This window comes from Talpa europaea (assembly GCF_964194135.1).
Source record: "Talpa europaea genome assembly, chromosome: 1".
Classification (NCBI taxonomy): Eukaryota; Metazoa; Chordata; class Mammalia; order Eulipotyphla; family Talpidae; genus Talpa; species Talpa europaea.
In genome coordinates, this window is record NC_140073.1 from 148,450,051 (window position 1) to 148,465,269 (window position 15,219).

At 48.8% G+C, this 15,219-nt stretch overlaps 1 protein-coding gene across 1 annotated transcript in view; it reads right to left on the reverse strand.

Annotated features, from left to right (window-relative positions):
• Positions 1-1,371: 1,371 nt before the first annotated feature.
• The window catches only part of WDFY1 (WD repeat and FYVE domain containing 1), a gene marked incomplete at its 3' end in the record, with an annotated part of 43,530 nt that continues 29,682 nt past the window's right edge, over positions 1,372-15,219 (reverse strand). The window contains exons 5-12 of the mRNA XM_084230665.1: positions 13,527-13,677; positions 11,875-11,987; positions 9,820-9,946; positions 8,384-8,489; positions 4,647-4,748; positions 3,074-3,204; positions 2,121-2,229; positions 1,372-1,431 (exon numbers count right to left, since the gene is read on the reverse strand). Of these exons, the coding sequence (XP_084086791.1) occupies positions 1,372-1,431; positions 2,121-2,229; positions 3,074-3,204; positions 4,647-4,748; positions 8,384-8,489; positions 9,820-9,946; positions 11,875-11,987; positions 13,527-13,677 (899 nt within the window). The remainder of the gene's footprint in view (positions 1,432-2,120; positions 2,230-3,073; positions 3,205-4,646; positions 4,749-8,383; positions 8,490-9,819; positions 9,947-11,874; positions 11,988-13,526; positions 13,678-15,219) is intronic.

Consider the following 15,219-nt stretch of genomic DNA (forward strand, 5'->3'; position numbering starts at 1 on the left):
AGCTCATTCTAGAAGAGACGGGCCGCCCTTCTCCCTGAAGCTGTGTCACCTGGCCTTTGAGGGGGACAGGCTGTCTGACATCGCTGCCCTCTCCGCTGCTGTTACAGGGCAGACTCCGTCCCTTCCTTAAGTCACGCAGGACCGCTGTGTTGTTGTTGCCATCCCAACACTCAGAGCCGTGAGTACTGGCGAGCCTTTATCCCTCTAAGACGCACAAAGACATGGCTGCCATCTAACTCTGAATTTGTCCTTAAGCCAAGCAGGCCTCTCCCCACTCACTTCCAGGGCCCTGAGCGGCGGCGCCTTCCCACTGTTAACAGATCTGTGAGGATGGAAGGAGGCTCCCCACCCCTCCACAGCCTGGTAGTGAGGGTCAAAAGCTTATAAAACGCCATTTGGTACAAGAGATTCTGCTAATTGTGACCAGGGCGATGGCCAAGCTGGGGGTCCCGCGCAGGACCTGGTCACAGACGACTGCTCCGGTCACGATTTCCCTGCAGGAGACGTTAAGGAGGATCAGTTACAAAGAAAAGTCGCATCGTTTAGGAAGCTTTGGAGTCTTTTCTGAGGTGTGTGTGCAATCGCCACCTCATGGGGCTTGTGTGGGCCGGACACTTGGCTGCTCAGGCCCCGCAATCCAGGCTGCGAGGAGGAAGCGCGCAGCCGGTGCGACTTCGTGGTGACAGCACCATGAAAACAGTTTGTCCTTGGGCGCTTCTGGGGGACGGGGAAGGATGGGTTTGCTGGGTGACCCGGGCAGTTCACGACCCACTGAGTAATGAGGGTCTGGCGCGCCGCGGGCACAGACGGGGCCACCTGGAGAGAACAGCGTCTTTAGCAGCCAGTCCCGGGGTGCAGGGCATCTCCACTTTCTGCCAGCACGAGGGGAGTCTCTGGGGTCTTCGGCTGCTACTGCCCCCCCTCGAGAGAGAGAGAGAGAGAGAGAGAGAGAACGAGTCCTCTTACTCCCTAATTCCTGCTGCGGCCAGAGAGCCACGGGCCCTGGGGGGCCGCGAGTCTGGGGGCGGGGGCTTGGGCTGGGAACTGCTTTAAGGAGGTTCCGAGCAGAAGCTGCTTTGTCCCCGCTTCCCTCTCATACGCTCATCCACCAGGTCACTCCCAGCACCTTCGCTCGCTCGCCCTTCCTGAAGGTTCGCTGCAGTCATCCTGCTCCTTGGGGACCCTCTACAGGTGAACCGTTTCCATAAGTCCCCACAGGTAGTTCCACAAATGCCCAAAAACACACCTTCACATTTTTTTCTTTTTTAAAAATGTCAATTTGTTTTTAGTGGCTACTGTCCGTTCACGAGACAGTGAGTGGAGCGACAGGGCGGGGCTGCGTGGCGAAGGGGGCGGCCGGCCGGCTCCGGGTCAGCGTGGAGAAAACCCCACCGCCAGGCTGCAGCCCACCACGGGCGTCATGTCCCAGACCTGCAGGAGAGAGGAGGCCAGAGGCCGAGTCACGCCGAGAACAGCAGAACCTGCCCAGGGGTCGAACGACCGCCCTCCCCCTGCACCACACGGCCGCCTCCGGTTATGCCGTGAGAAGGCGACAGAGCTCTCTAAAACCCAACAGAGCTTTTCGGTACAATCTCAACACCTGAAAATCATATAATAGCTTATGATTAAATTCAATTAAAAAAATCCCACAGGGAGAAGCCCATTTTTCCGCTATAAAATAAAATGTCAGTTTCACGCCTCAGGAGTGGCTCTGCGCAGGAACCAGCCTAGTGGCTCTGGCATCGCCAACGTGGTCATTCCTACAACTCGGAAGCCCCCTTCCCAGTAGGAAGGCACATCAGCGAGGGCGTGAAAGACCAGAGAGAGGGCCAGCCATGGCCCAGGCCAGCCGGGGAGGAGCACCCTGGGCCAGTGGCCGAGGGGTCCAGGCCCAGCGCAGCTGGCTCGGAAAGTCAGTGTGGCAGAGGGAAGCCACCGGGAGGGGCCCCTGCCAAGGGCACGAAACTTAAGAGGATGCACCTTGTCACGCAGGGTTTCCCGGCAGCCTGGGCCAGGCTGCCGATCAGATGGTGAGACTGGCCTGGAGCCACAGAAGCCGCCCCAGCCCAGTGATGGAGCGCTCTACTGGGAGATGCCAATGGGGCAATGCGGCAGGTTACCTTGACCACGCGGTCGGTCCCACAGGTCACCATCAGTCCCCTGGCGACATCCATGGCCATGTGGGAAATATTATGCTTTCCTTCATGAAACGTTGCTAAGGACGTCCGGCTAGCAGAGAGAGAAGAGACCACTGCAACTCACCCGCTGTCCCCCAACCGGGCAACAGAGAGGAAACACAGTGACAGCATCAGCGGCCTCTAAGGCGGTGGCTGCCTCTTAAAGACCTACTAATTGAGGGGAGATGGAAATCTTGGGGAGTTGCAAGACTATTGAGAGGATTTTATAAAACTTCCCCCCAAAATGGGTTTGTACATTCTTGGAAAGGAGAACGTATTCCCAGGCATAAAAACAGGAACGTCTCATGCAGCAGAGGAAGTGCACGGCGGCCTGCAGCCTCCAGGCCTGAGTGCCGGCAGCGCGTGCCCAGCACCAGACCCCTCAAACCCCACACTTGCCCACCCTTGCAGGGCGGCCGAGACCGCTTGGCAACATGGCCCCCTGCCAAAATGTGCTGTCAGCCCGTTTCAAAGACGAATCGGAAGGGGAGGTCAGGAGGAGCCTGGTTCCGCCTGGATTCACCTGCTGGGTCAGGCTGGGAAGGAAACAGACAGTCTCCACACAGTTACAACAGACTGCTGTGACTGACTTTTGTGGCAGAGAGAATACTGGTTGCTGGAGTCTTCACAGATCTGCAGGAGGTGTGAGCCCACACAGACGCCCCATGCTGGGCGAGCCGGCCTCACTGCTGCGTCCAGGGACATGGGATGGGGCTCAGGAATGTCCTCAGGAAGCGGGGCAGGGCTCCGCTCGTGTGTGGGAGAAACGTGTCTTAAGTCAGAGCCAGGATAGAAACCTCACCTTAGAAACCACTCATGGGTGGGGAAGGGACAAACGGGTGGGTGGAGGGCATCGACGTCATTTCACAGTAAGACAACGACAGGCAGACACTCACTCCTCGTCCTTGATGGAGTCGTAACAGGAGTCACACATCCGGACCTGGAACTCGAAGCCCATGATGGGGTAGCTGGAGCGCTTGCTGCTGCACTTGCCGCACACGGCCTGGCCACACTTCCTGCAGTGGTGCTGAGGGCCAGAGGGGGAGGGAGTTACTTTCTGCTTTAATGCACACGGTTTCCCTGCAGAGGGGAGGGAGCAGGAGCGGAAGACGTGCCTTGAATTATAATCACCAACTGAATGCATCAAAACACGAAAGGTAGGCACTTTCAAAGCTGGCTGAAATATGGATTTCCAAACAACCCTGCTTCACTGGCTAACTACTGCTTTTCACTCATTTGGATGATGTCTAGATGTCAACAACATTACCAAAAAAATGTTCCAGTTCATATGGGAGTCCAATGACTGGAGATATCAGGAAGGACAATTCCTATCAGAGCAAAGTTCTCAAATCAAATTTCAAGTGTCGCATGCCCTCATTAAGAAACAAATACCCATCATCATTTGTTCTACTGTTTCTTTTAGTCTTTCACACTGTCATTCTGGAAATAAGCTTCAAAAACATTCCAAAGAGCCCAGTTGTTATTATAGATTTTGGCATATTCTATCTTTCCTGTCTCTTCCATTAGTTAATTCAGAAGAGAAAATGCATTTCGTCATGTTTCTTCAGACGCCTCCACCAGTCACAATGCGGCTGTCCCCCCCTGGCATGCACTGTGAGAACGAGGCCGATGCTAAGACTCAGGTGAGCATTAGAAAGTTATGAGTGCTGAACTACTCCTGCATCCCTGAGCCTCAGTTAGACCTTGCTGTAGGGCAGCTTTGTGAGTAGGATGAAAGAAAGTTTATTAACACACGCGAACTTAAAGCAAGTCCCTCACAGAAGTGTAACCCATAATAAAAGGCATAAAGTCAGCATTTTTCACTTACCTGCAAGGTCACATTCACCCTGAGTGAGTGGCTACCTTCAAGGCTGCTGTAGAAATATATTTTTTTGCAGAACTTTAGTATGACATGATTACCTAGCGATAAGAATATCTTTGAAATCTAGAGGCTATTTGGGATATGTTTCTATGATTAAAAAAAAAAAGTACTTAAGACATGCTTAATAAAAAGGCTCTGGGTAGATGTTTATGGAGCAATTTATGAATGATTTAAAATTCTCAGTATCAGTGCATCCCAGGGAGGCTGCCCTGTTGCTTTATACTCTGATGGTGAAAGCATAAGGCCTACAGCCATCTGCCCTCGTTCATTCTAACTTTGCGCTTGGCCAGTGTGAAGACTTTAACATGGCATAGTCCTAAACTAAAAGATCTTCATCTGTTTACAAGCAGGGTCTCGGGGTCCTCTGCACCCTCTTTTCCAGTGCAGGAAAAGGGAGGGAACCGTGAGGGAGGCGGGGTGTCACTGCCCCAAGAATGGTCTTGTCACCGTTAGCCCCACAGGAACCGTGACACGTAAGTGCCGGAGTTAACAGGGAAGAGCGCGGCTCCAAACAAAAGAACAGGTCAGTCACACAAACACACAAGGTACATGATGGACCCAGCTTGGGTCCGGCGCTGGCTGCTCACCTGTCTGAGGCCCAGAGTCTTTGTGTCCCACATCTGCTTTATGTTCCAGAAAAAGGGCTGCTCGCATTTCTGACATGAGTCGCTTTCCAGCCATTGCGGAGCCTGGGGGAGAAAGCCACACCACCGTCAGCTTCTCTGCACGCCTGCCTTGCTTTTCAGAAATCTGTGACAGTCTCAGGCCTTGCTGAGGTCAGCATTTTTAAAAAGCCCTCCATGCTTTAGAGCTGTTGCTGTTCAATACCGTGCGTGCTGAGTAGTAACTTTAATGATGTTCATGGGGATTGTCCAAATATTAATCTACAGATGGCAGGCAGTGATTGAATTTTCACAGTGAATGCTTAAGAGGCATCTTTATGTGTGTATATTTTTATGCCAAAGATGTTTGACATCTCTATCCAGCTGAGTTAAAAACCCTTTTCTTGCAGAATATGGTGAACTCCCACCTGGGAAGGCTTGTGCGGTCATGAGGTGACCGAAATGAGAGTTCTTGGGGGACATACTGCCAGACAGACCTGCCACCATCTTCTTTGGCAGCCCCTGAGCAGGCCCCCCTCCCTGTGGGCTACCTGCATGCCTCCCCACCCCAGCCGTGGCCTCTGTGCTGTCATTCTTCATACCCATCTTCCACCCAACTAGCCACTGAGTTGCCCGCTCCTCTATCCATTCATCTTCACGCATGCACAGCCCTCACAGAGAATGGGCTCGATGGATTTTTCTTGAAACGGGACAATTCAAGTCTCAAACTTCCCCTCTTGAGAATGCAGAGAATATAGCCCTTAAAAGAGAGGCTGACCTTGATTACAAGATCAGCCTATTAAAAGGTTTGAATTAACCTCAACTGCTTGCCAACACACATGTGTACTAAAAAAGGTGGCAAATCTTGGTTTTTATAAAGCTAAACCAAAGATCATGAAAGAAGAAATAATCTCTTGATGTCGTAAGTGAAATTAAGAAGCACATATCTGATCAGAGGGGACGATGAAAGGAGGGTCACAGGAACCGAAACACAGTGAGTCTCGTAAGATGTGTAGTCAAGACAGCACTTCAGAGATTCTACTGAACTGCTGGTTGAAGGGTGAGTGCCCCTAGTTCTTTATTTGGCTTCCTATTGCATCAAAACTTTTGGACTTCCTAGTTCTTATTTTAGATCTGCCACTAGAAATATTTCTATGTATGACAGCTACTGTTGGAAAGGTCGTTCTTCCTGGGGGCCTTGGGGGTAGGCACCCACAAACAGAATGAAGGGGGCTGAGATAGGAGAGGCTTCTTTAAATAATGAGGGAGATGTTGAAAATGAGAAGGGAGGACAGGACAGAGAGAGAGAGGAGGGGTCACAAATTATTTGTTTCTGCGGTTGGTGGAGGAGAGAAGCTGGTTTGGGGGACGCTGCTGTGAACAAGGTCCCTGAGAAAGATGGTTCCGTGGGGGATCTGTCCTCGTGACACCAGTTGCAAGCGCAACAGTCATGTGGCAGCAAAACCAGGTACCCACCTGCTCACAAAGGCCACGTTCCAGTGTGAGCCGAAACACACATCCACGTGCGTGCTGATGTACAAGGTGAGTTCAAGTACATGCCTCATGAGGTTGTGAGGGTTAAATGAGTTAAGATTTGTGAGAGGTTAAGATTCGTGAGGGGTTTAGCAGACAGCCTAGCATTCCAACTGTTCTAGTGCCTTAGTTCATTTCATCTTTATCACAACCCCAGGAGACACAGAGAAATAGTATTCCAGGTTTACAGACAAAGAAACCGTGGCCCAGGATGGACGTGACTGTCTGTGATCAGTTACAAGCTTGAGGTCCTGGCAGGTGTGGGAGTCCAGCCCTGGATGTCTAGGCTCGATCCAGCCACTGTGAACATGTCCTATTTATTTCAACACACCAGGGTCTCTCCACGGATCTGGGGTCTGAACTGAGTCTAAGCCTCACAGAGCACAATTCTCAGAGTTCAGGAAAGAATATTACTTTGCTGAGCAGGAGATCAGAGGGACACATGGAGGCAAAAATGCTTAAAATAATGTCAGATAAACTAAAATCAAAATACAAAGTAAACAGGCTTTTTGGAATCTATTTAAGTATAAGAAATATCCACAACTTTATTCCTTTAAATACTCAGGGCTGTGGTAAGCTAGCCAGGGCCATTTGTTATATGCTTATTCTCCGAGGAGGAAAGTAAATTTACTTTGGACAAAAAGAGCAAAAGAGAACATTAACCAACTCTTCTGACTGTTTCACTGTCTTTTCTATATCCTGTTCCCTCTCGCTAAGCCAGACAGACGATGGCACCAACACTGCTGACCACTGCAGTGACCCAAGTGTATTCTGTGTGCTATGCCACACACGCCATGATCGACTAGATTCAAATGAAGTTCTCATTTCCAGGGGATCTGTTCTAGTTATTGTGACTTGCTCACTTATGTTTCATCTCTCCTTACAAAAAGGAACGCTCTAATTACAAGCCAGCAGCTGAGCAAGCTTGCCTCTAGCTGCCAGTGTGGAGGCCGAAAGCCAAGCAGGTAGGAAACACTGCTGTCAGCATCTCCAGGTGACCTGGGAAGACAGTCCCCGCAAGCACCGTGGGGCTGGAGACTGTAGGGTGATTCTCTGTTCTGGCCAACAGAAGCCCCAAAACTGTGCAGATCTCTAACACAGGGCAGAATCTTACAGTACAGGGACTGCTGACCTCTGTATTCCATTTACTGGTAAACCACAAAAAAAAGCTACTAAAAGTAATGCATTTTTTTACACAATCTGCTTTTCCATCAACACTGCAACCATCAAGACAGATAAGCATGGTGTGAAATGTGTCAGCAGCCAGAGAGCCTGTGATGTGGGGGTACCCTGCCATACACAACTAAAAGGACAAGAACAGCTGGCACAGGATAGACCTTGAACAACAGGACTGTCTTTTCTTCCCCTCGATGTACAAATGTACTCCATGTACAAGTGACCTTGACGGTAGGAACCTGCTTCTATTTTCCATTTTTTAAAAAAATGGAATGAGATGAGAATGGATGGGAAAAGGGATTGAAACCCAACTTGATATAAACACTGAGAAGAACCACAAGGGCCCCGGGGCCCCTGGAGGCTCCTCCCTCAAGCTCAGGATACAGATCCTTGGAGCTTTCTGCTCTCTCAGAGCAAGACGGCCTGTCCCTGAAACACGACAGGCCTAGAGAGCAGGAAACTGAAGAGCCTACTAGCTGTTCTTGATGCTAGTAACTAATAACTTGATGAATATAAAACACTGGTGTGTCCAAATAAACCCTTGAAAAGAAATTATTCCGCATTCTCTCATATCGTGCAAAATTACACATGTTTACTAACAAATTACCCTAAGCCACACCACAAGATGTTTGGAACATTCAAAAAGAGAAACGAGGCAACAGAATTGTAATCAGGATTTTTCTCTAATTGGTTAATCTTACAAGGTCACCAACACAACTAGCAATTGGTGCCTCTCTGCAGTATGGACAACCTTTAACTATGCATAGACTGGTCAATCTCCTTTGCAAGATACAAGCTCCCTGCAGGTAAGAATCTGTGTGCGGAACATTACAGCCTGCAGCATGGAGATGAGTGATGTTGCCATTCTTTGTGTACTAGGCCCCGAGGGTACGCCTGCTGGGGTGTGCTAGAGAGGCTGGACTGTGGCCCTGGTCAGCCAGCAGGGCAGAACCCCAGAGGCCAGAGAGGGTGAGGCTGTCTCCCTGGGCTGCCTGGCTTGCTCAGCGACTTACCTCCTCTCTGCTCACATCCATGTTCCACACTGCGATGCCACCATCCGAGGAACAGGAGACGAGCTGCCTCGTGAGCTGGAGGTAGCACAGCGACTGCACCCGGTCACTGCGAACAACACAGCGAGTCACGCTGGCTCGAGTGGGGAAACACAGGAGCCTCTTCACTTAGGCCCCAGCCCTCTCCACCCGTAGGGTCAGCCCACTGACTATCTGGGAAGGACTGTGGACTCGAGGAATACTTGACTTGGCATCCTGTAATCTCTCACACAGACAATCATGTCTATGAAATAAACACCACTTCCAAATCGGGGGTTAAGAACTGCAGGTCCGAGACAAGACGCGGGCTACAGTTGTCTGAACCGTCCGGGGATTTCTTTCTTGGGTGCATAGGATTTACCTACTTGTTTCAGAAACCACGATCAAAGGAGGCGTAACTCCTTCAGAAGCCACCAAACAAGGAACTAAACAGCATGGCAGCTATCAGGGTGTAGATGTGTACACACATGTGTGCACGCGTGCACACACACACACTCCAACGGGTGAAGACATCTGTCCCCTTCCTGCATTGTCAGATGCTGCTCTGGGTGCCCCAGGACACACTCTCCTCCCCAGCCTGTGGAGCTGTGAGGGAATCTTCCCTGACGCTCTCTGCAGGAAGCAGTCACCGCCTAGCCAGCAAGGAGGGAAGGGGAAGGAACGTTTTCATGACCAGAAGGCAGGGGCCTGAGTATGCCAGTGTCACAGCTGAGGTGCACAGGACTATAACGTCACCACATGCTACTCAACGTAACAGGTTTTAGAATTTAAAACAAGGCAGGCATCCAGTTCAAGCAGGGCTTAGATGTGTACACAAGCCTCCGTGATCCAAGCCCTCCCTGCAGCCGCTGACCCATGTGTGCCTCAAGCAGGTACTTCAACCCATGATCCCTTGGAACAGAAAGGTGGGGAGCACTCTGGATTGAGAAGGGAAAAAATCCTGTGCTCCTATTTGCTACAGAACCCCAGACATTCGGGACCACAGAAAGGCACCTACACATGGACTGAAAGGCCCATCCCACTGTCCTCTTAAAACATGGAACACGGGCTGAGAGGGCTTCCCCTAGTGGCGCAGCGGTTGAGCGATGGGCTGCGAAGCTGCCCACAGCCTCTGCAGTGCCGGTTTGATCCCCAGTCACCGGAGAGGGTCCCACATGGAGTGCAGACCTCTCCTGCTGCCCGCTGCTCCCCTCAGCAGTGTACTTCATCAGTCTGCCTGTTCTGTTCCCCGCTCTGGCTCTGGTGAATTCTCTCACCCTCCCACGCTTTTGACTGTACCCAGTGCTTGTATAAATAAATAAATAAATCTTTAAAAAAAAAAAAAAAATCACGGGCTGAGAGAACGCAGCGTCGGAACACCCCGTGGCCCCCCCCCCCCATGCCCACCGCCCCATACGCACTGGTGGCCCTGGAGCAGCAGCATGCGGCCCTTCCGCCCGCCAATGTCCCACATGATGATGCTGTTGTCTGAGGCGCCGGAGAAGAGCAGCCGCTGCATCGGGTCCCACCAGAGGCAGGCGACACTACCTGTGTGGGGAGAGGGCGACATGTTATGTCTTGAGGGCCTCACAGCAGCTCTGTGGCGCCAGGCATCCCCCAACACTCGGCCGCGAGGCACAGCAAAGACATAGCACCCCCATTCCCATTCCAGATTCGGGGGTGAGCTTGCCAGCTGTGCAAATCACTCTGACAAGGACTTCCAAAGGTTATTTTCCTCGCGCTGCACTTAAAGAAAAAATTATAAAACAGCTGCATATGAAAGTCTAGTTTAGAAAAAGTTTTTGGCAGAAAAAATGATAGCTGTTACTATTTAACGAGGAAAGGTAGTGAGGTTTCCTGTGGAAACACCGAGACAAACACCGAGATCACTCCAGGTCTCCAGCAGCCCGCGCGCCCTCCACGTGAAGGCCTATGTCTCACAAAATTAAATGCCTCAAGAAAAAAGTTGTGAGTGCACAGAGACTTTAAGGTGAAAAAATCCAAACCTTCCACTTCACACTACTGGCTAAACATATCAAATTTGATACCCTTGGGAAAATCTTGCTTTCTACAGATTTCTCTTTCAACAGAGCTCTTCGTTGTTCCACTGAGTGTTGCTTGCCTAGAAAAAAATCGTTAATAAAAACTTAATTAAATAGCCAGCCACACCAGCTAATAATATTTTTGGTGAGTATATAGAAAAGCAATGAAGCCACATTCAAAAACAAAAATAAAAACTAGCTTCTCCCAGAAACTTAACAAAATTGAAAAAAGTATCCTGTAAAAGTGGCTTTGGGGATCAAATCTATGTGAATCCTGACCAAGCCTGCTGAAGCCAGGTCCCAGACACCTCAGCTGGTGGCCAGTGGGAGGTAAGATGGTCTTCCATAGACACACTAGTAGCTTCCAGAACCTGTTCTGTCCCGAGCAACCCACAGAAGAATGACCCTCCCTCATCACCAGACAGTGGGGTCTTCCGGACCATGCTTTCCTGCCCAAATCTATTCTGACTTAGTGTTCTTTCTCCTCTACAAGCTCCCTCATCTTTTGAGAGACTCAGTCTCAGCTAAAAAGACTAACTGGAAAGCACAGAGTACATTTTGTCATATTTAAAGCCCTATTTTCATAAATAACTCCATCAATTTCTTTCAACAAATCTCTCAACTCTTCCATCTACACCAGATGGCCTCTAAGATTCTAACTCATTACCCCATAATAGCCAGTAGCGATCTGAACGCCTTCCGCTGAGCCTTGCTAATTCTCTGCAGCCTAGAAGCAATGCCAGCCAACCCAGGAGACCCCTTTCCTCACTGCCTGGCCGGGAGGCTTCCTGAGCAGAGGCTGAACCAGAGCACACACTCCTTCTAACTATTGTCCTAACAGGTCTTGCTCTATGTCCCAGAAACTGCAGATTAAATTAATAATAGTAATAACCAAGATAAAAACTTCTTCCAAAGTTCTGTTTACAAGAAAATTTGGAAAGAGCACCTGAAAATCATTTAAACTGGTCAACAAAACAGAAAGCATTTTCCACACAAGTATGTAGAAGATTTTGACAATATGAGACCCAAGCTGACACCCTTACCTTCACAGACTGTTCACTCTTTGAGATCTAAATCCCACAGCTGGGCCTCCTATCACCACCACAGCCTGAGTTCGATCCCTGGCCAGGGAGCTGTCCCACATATGGCACAGCAGATCTCTCCTGTCTTTCTGCTGCTCCCCTCAGCAGTGTATTTCAGTAGATCCACCTGTTCTGCTCCCCATTCTGTCTCTGCTGAACGCTCTCACCCCCAGCACCTCAGGCCTCCACCCCAGTTCTTCTATGCAAAATAAAATAAAATAAACCCCCCACTGACAGAGCAGACTGAAATCTAACAGACCATAAGGAATTGCTCATTCATGAAATCACGAGCTGAGAATGAAACTTGGCCACCCTGACTAGGAGGACACACTGCAGGGGAAGCACAGCCTACCTTCGTGTCCTTTGAGTGTTGTGATAACCGAACAGGTGTTCTGCTCAAGCTTCAGCAGGGTGATCTGTCCAGAGTAATCGCCAACAAAAGCATACTGAGTGTCAAAATCATATCTGTGGAGTAGCGGTCAAGGAGACATAACGCAACCCATCTCAAAGGCAGACAACAGAAAATGTGCATTTTAAAGAGAAGGAGCACAAACCAAAACCTGTAATGAGAAAAGAAATACCCAAGGTAAAATCACACAGAGTGTAAACGTTGGAGGAAAAAGAACGGCTGGAATCACTAGGAAGATGCATATTCATCGTTCAGCAAGAATTTGTTCACTGCTGTAGAAGCTGGAACTAAAAGAAGATAAACGCTGATGAAGACAGGCCTGAAAACAAGTATTTAGAATCAGCTTATAGCAAAGTATGAGACAGTAAAATAGCTCAATAACAAGAAAGCAAGAAAGAACTGAACAAAAAGGCTACCATGAAGTAGCTGTAGAAATAATGTAAAACTGACAGCAAATGCAGGACACGAACCCCTTTATTTTGGTCTACATGACTTAGCTTTAAGTGCAGAGGGTGGTTTACTTTCAAGTCTTGTGGACAGTTTAATCATCCAAAGGGCAGTTCTTTGGGGTAGCAGAAAATTTTAAAATACATTATCTAAGGGTAACCACTCATTACTTTCTCAATCACTTTTTAGCCATAAAACTCATGACAAATCAGTGGTTTATACACAATAGGATAAAATACCTTTTAAATTCCAAACACTGGTCAACAAGAGCACTGCTGACTGGGTATAATGTCATTACATATTATCATGTGTAATATGTGACTGTGCTCATTTCTATAACGCATATGAAAAGCCAAACACAAAACATTTGCTTAGCTAATTAGCTCATGACAGATCTGAATATTTCCCTTGTTTCACTATGAAGTGTATGGCACTATTTTAAATATCTCATGCTGCACAGTCAATTGTAGCAAACATTTTTTCATAAAGACTTTCAATGGGGAAAAAAGGCCTTTATGGAGAAGGGCATGACTTGCCGTAGCTGGCAGCCCTGACCGTGCCATCTCTAACCCACAACTTTGCAGGTGGCCAAAGGAGGGCGGTTATGTGTGAGACAAATGCCACACCATAGTAGGAAATTTTTAAAGTGGCAATTTCTTAACAGTTTGGGAGCTTCCTGAGGCAACTTTGAGAGCACTGTTAGGATGACGAATCCTTTCCAACAACAACAAAAAGTTCAATGAAAGATTTTTAAGTTTTATATTACGCTCTGCAGGGACACCAATTTGCTCTCTTGCAGGGTCTGCAAATAACCAATTATTATAAGATTAATTCCCTTTTTTTCCTTTACCCAATAAAAAGTCTTTTCTTTCACTTCAAAATTCAAAGGAATGAGGAGGGGATTTACATTAGTCAGGTTTAGATTTTCCATTTTATATTAAAAACAGATAGCATTTCCCCACAAAGAACAGCAATTCACTCCATTATTTTTAATTTTATACCAAAGAGAAGTAGATACAGAAATGCCTGGATATTATGGGGGTTTGCGGGGTCCATTCAGACTTTGGATCTCAATGCACAGCTGAGGGTCAGACTCAGAACCACATGCCAAGAGAGCGGTGCAGCAGGCGCGACCCCTGGAAGGATACTGCAGACAGGACGCCCAGGCGGAGAAGATGTGCCTGCCCAGCAGGCTCCCACTGCGCGTGCACATCCAGCTGAGACACTTGTCATGGCCGGTGCTGACCACCCACTCCGTGGCCAAGCTGAAGATGATCGCAGACACCCGGTTCTGATGAGCTGGGGGACAGAAAGGGACAGTCTGTGCCCTTCAGAATCACATCTCCTGGGATGAGGACTGAGGGCCCCTCTGAATCTGGAGCCTCCCAGTCCAAATTCCTAAGCGAATTCCTCCTGGCAATGCCTGCATTCTGTGCTCACGTTTCAGCTAGCCTGCTCTGCTGCGACCACAACCCAGGCCTCCCACCCCGGTCCTCTGGCTCCTGTGTGAAGACAGCAGAAGCTACAAATCACTGCAGGATAATATTCAAGAGGCTTCTAAAAAGAATGGTATGTTGTTTAGGACAACATGCATGGACCTGGAGGGCATTACGCTAAGGGAGGCAAGTTAACGGAGGAAGACAAACACCTATGACCTCACGTCTGTGGAAGGTAAGGAAACAGAACAGACAAACAAAACAGCCAGCTCTTAAACTACAAGAGAGGTGGCTCTGAAAGGGAAGGGGCAAGGAGGGTGAGTTGGAGAAAATGGTCAAGTAAGTGGGGGAGGTGGAAACCCATCTTCAGGGCGAACACAGAGTAGTCTGTGCAGGTGCAGAGTCCTAAAGTTGCACGCCTGAAGCCTTCATGTTACCCACCAATCACTACTTCAGTAGATTTTTAAAAAGATTAACGCTCAAGAAAGACTTGATCAAATATAGATTTAAAACAACTACCAATGAGTTCCATAAGGAAAGCAGCGGTCTTAAAAGAACAATGTTTTCATTATATTTAACTCTGATGCTTTGACCGTTTAGAATACCCTGACATTGTACAGAGAACAACTGTGATTTTCTGAAATTAAATAGGTACAGGCATTTTGTTTCCAGCATAATTTCTGTCTGTACACACAAACTTACTGTTATAAAGACAAAATAATCGCTAAGTTTCCTATTCCAAAAGAAGGGCTGAGCGTGAGGAAGGCGTTCCACTTATTACCTAGCTTCTAGAATGTTTCTATTTTCTGGTTGACCATAAACCATGGTGGGGCAGCGATCCATCTTCTACTTCATCACGCAGGAGTCCATGCAAAGAGCAGATGTTTCACAAGTGCCCAGTCTGATGACTGAGGTTAGAAGCCCGACAGGGAAACTGTAGAACTTACTCTCAGCAGTAGAAGCACTGAGGGACTGCTTCTCCCCAAGCCTCTGTGACCCTGGGGCTCACCCAGTGCTAGGCAGTTATGCTGGACTTTAAACACTCAGGTAGGAACCTGAAATTTAAAGGTTCTGGTGGCTGTTTGTCCTCAACACTCAACACCAATAAGCCAAGTCCCAGGTAGTGAGAACCGCCATCAGCTGACTCGGTGGCAAAGTGGGCCTTCTGCTTCTTTAGTTTCAGTGCTTTTTCTGATTTACACAAACACGGGGTGTGTGTATGTCCACGTTCAGAGAGCAAACTGAGAGGCAAACAGATTAAATGCCCAAACCAGCCACAGAGTAACCTCGCTGACTTCAAACACTGCTGGAACTAAGCCTGTGGGGGGCCGCCTCAGGCCAGAGGCCAAGCTGGTTCCCTCTGTCTGTGTGAAGATGTGGGAGCAAACGGCCATCTGTCCTCTCT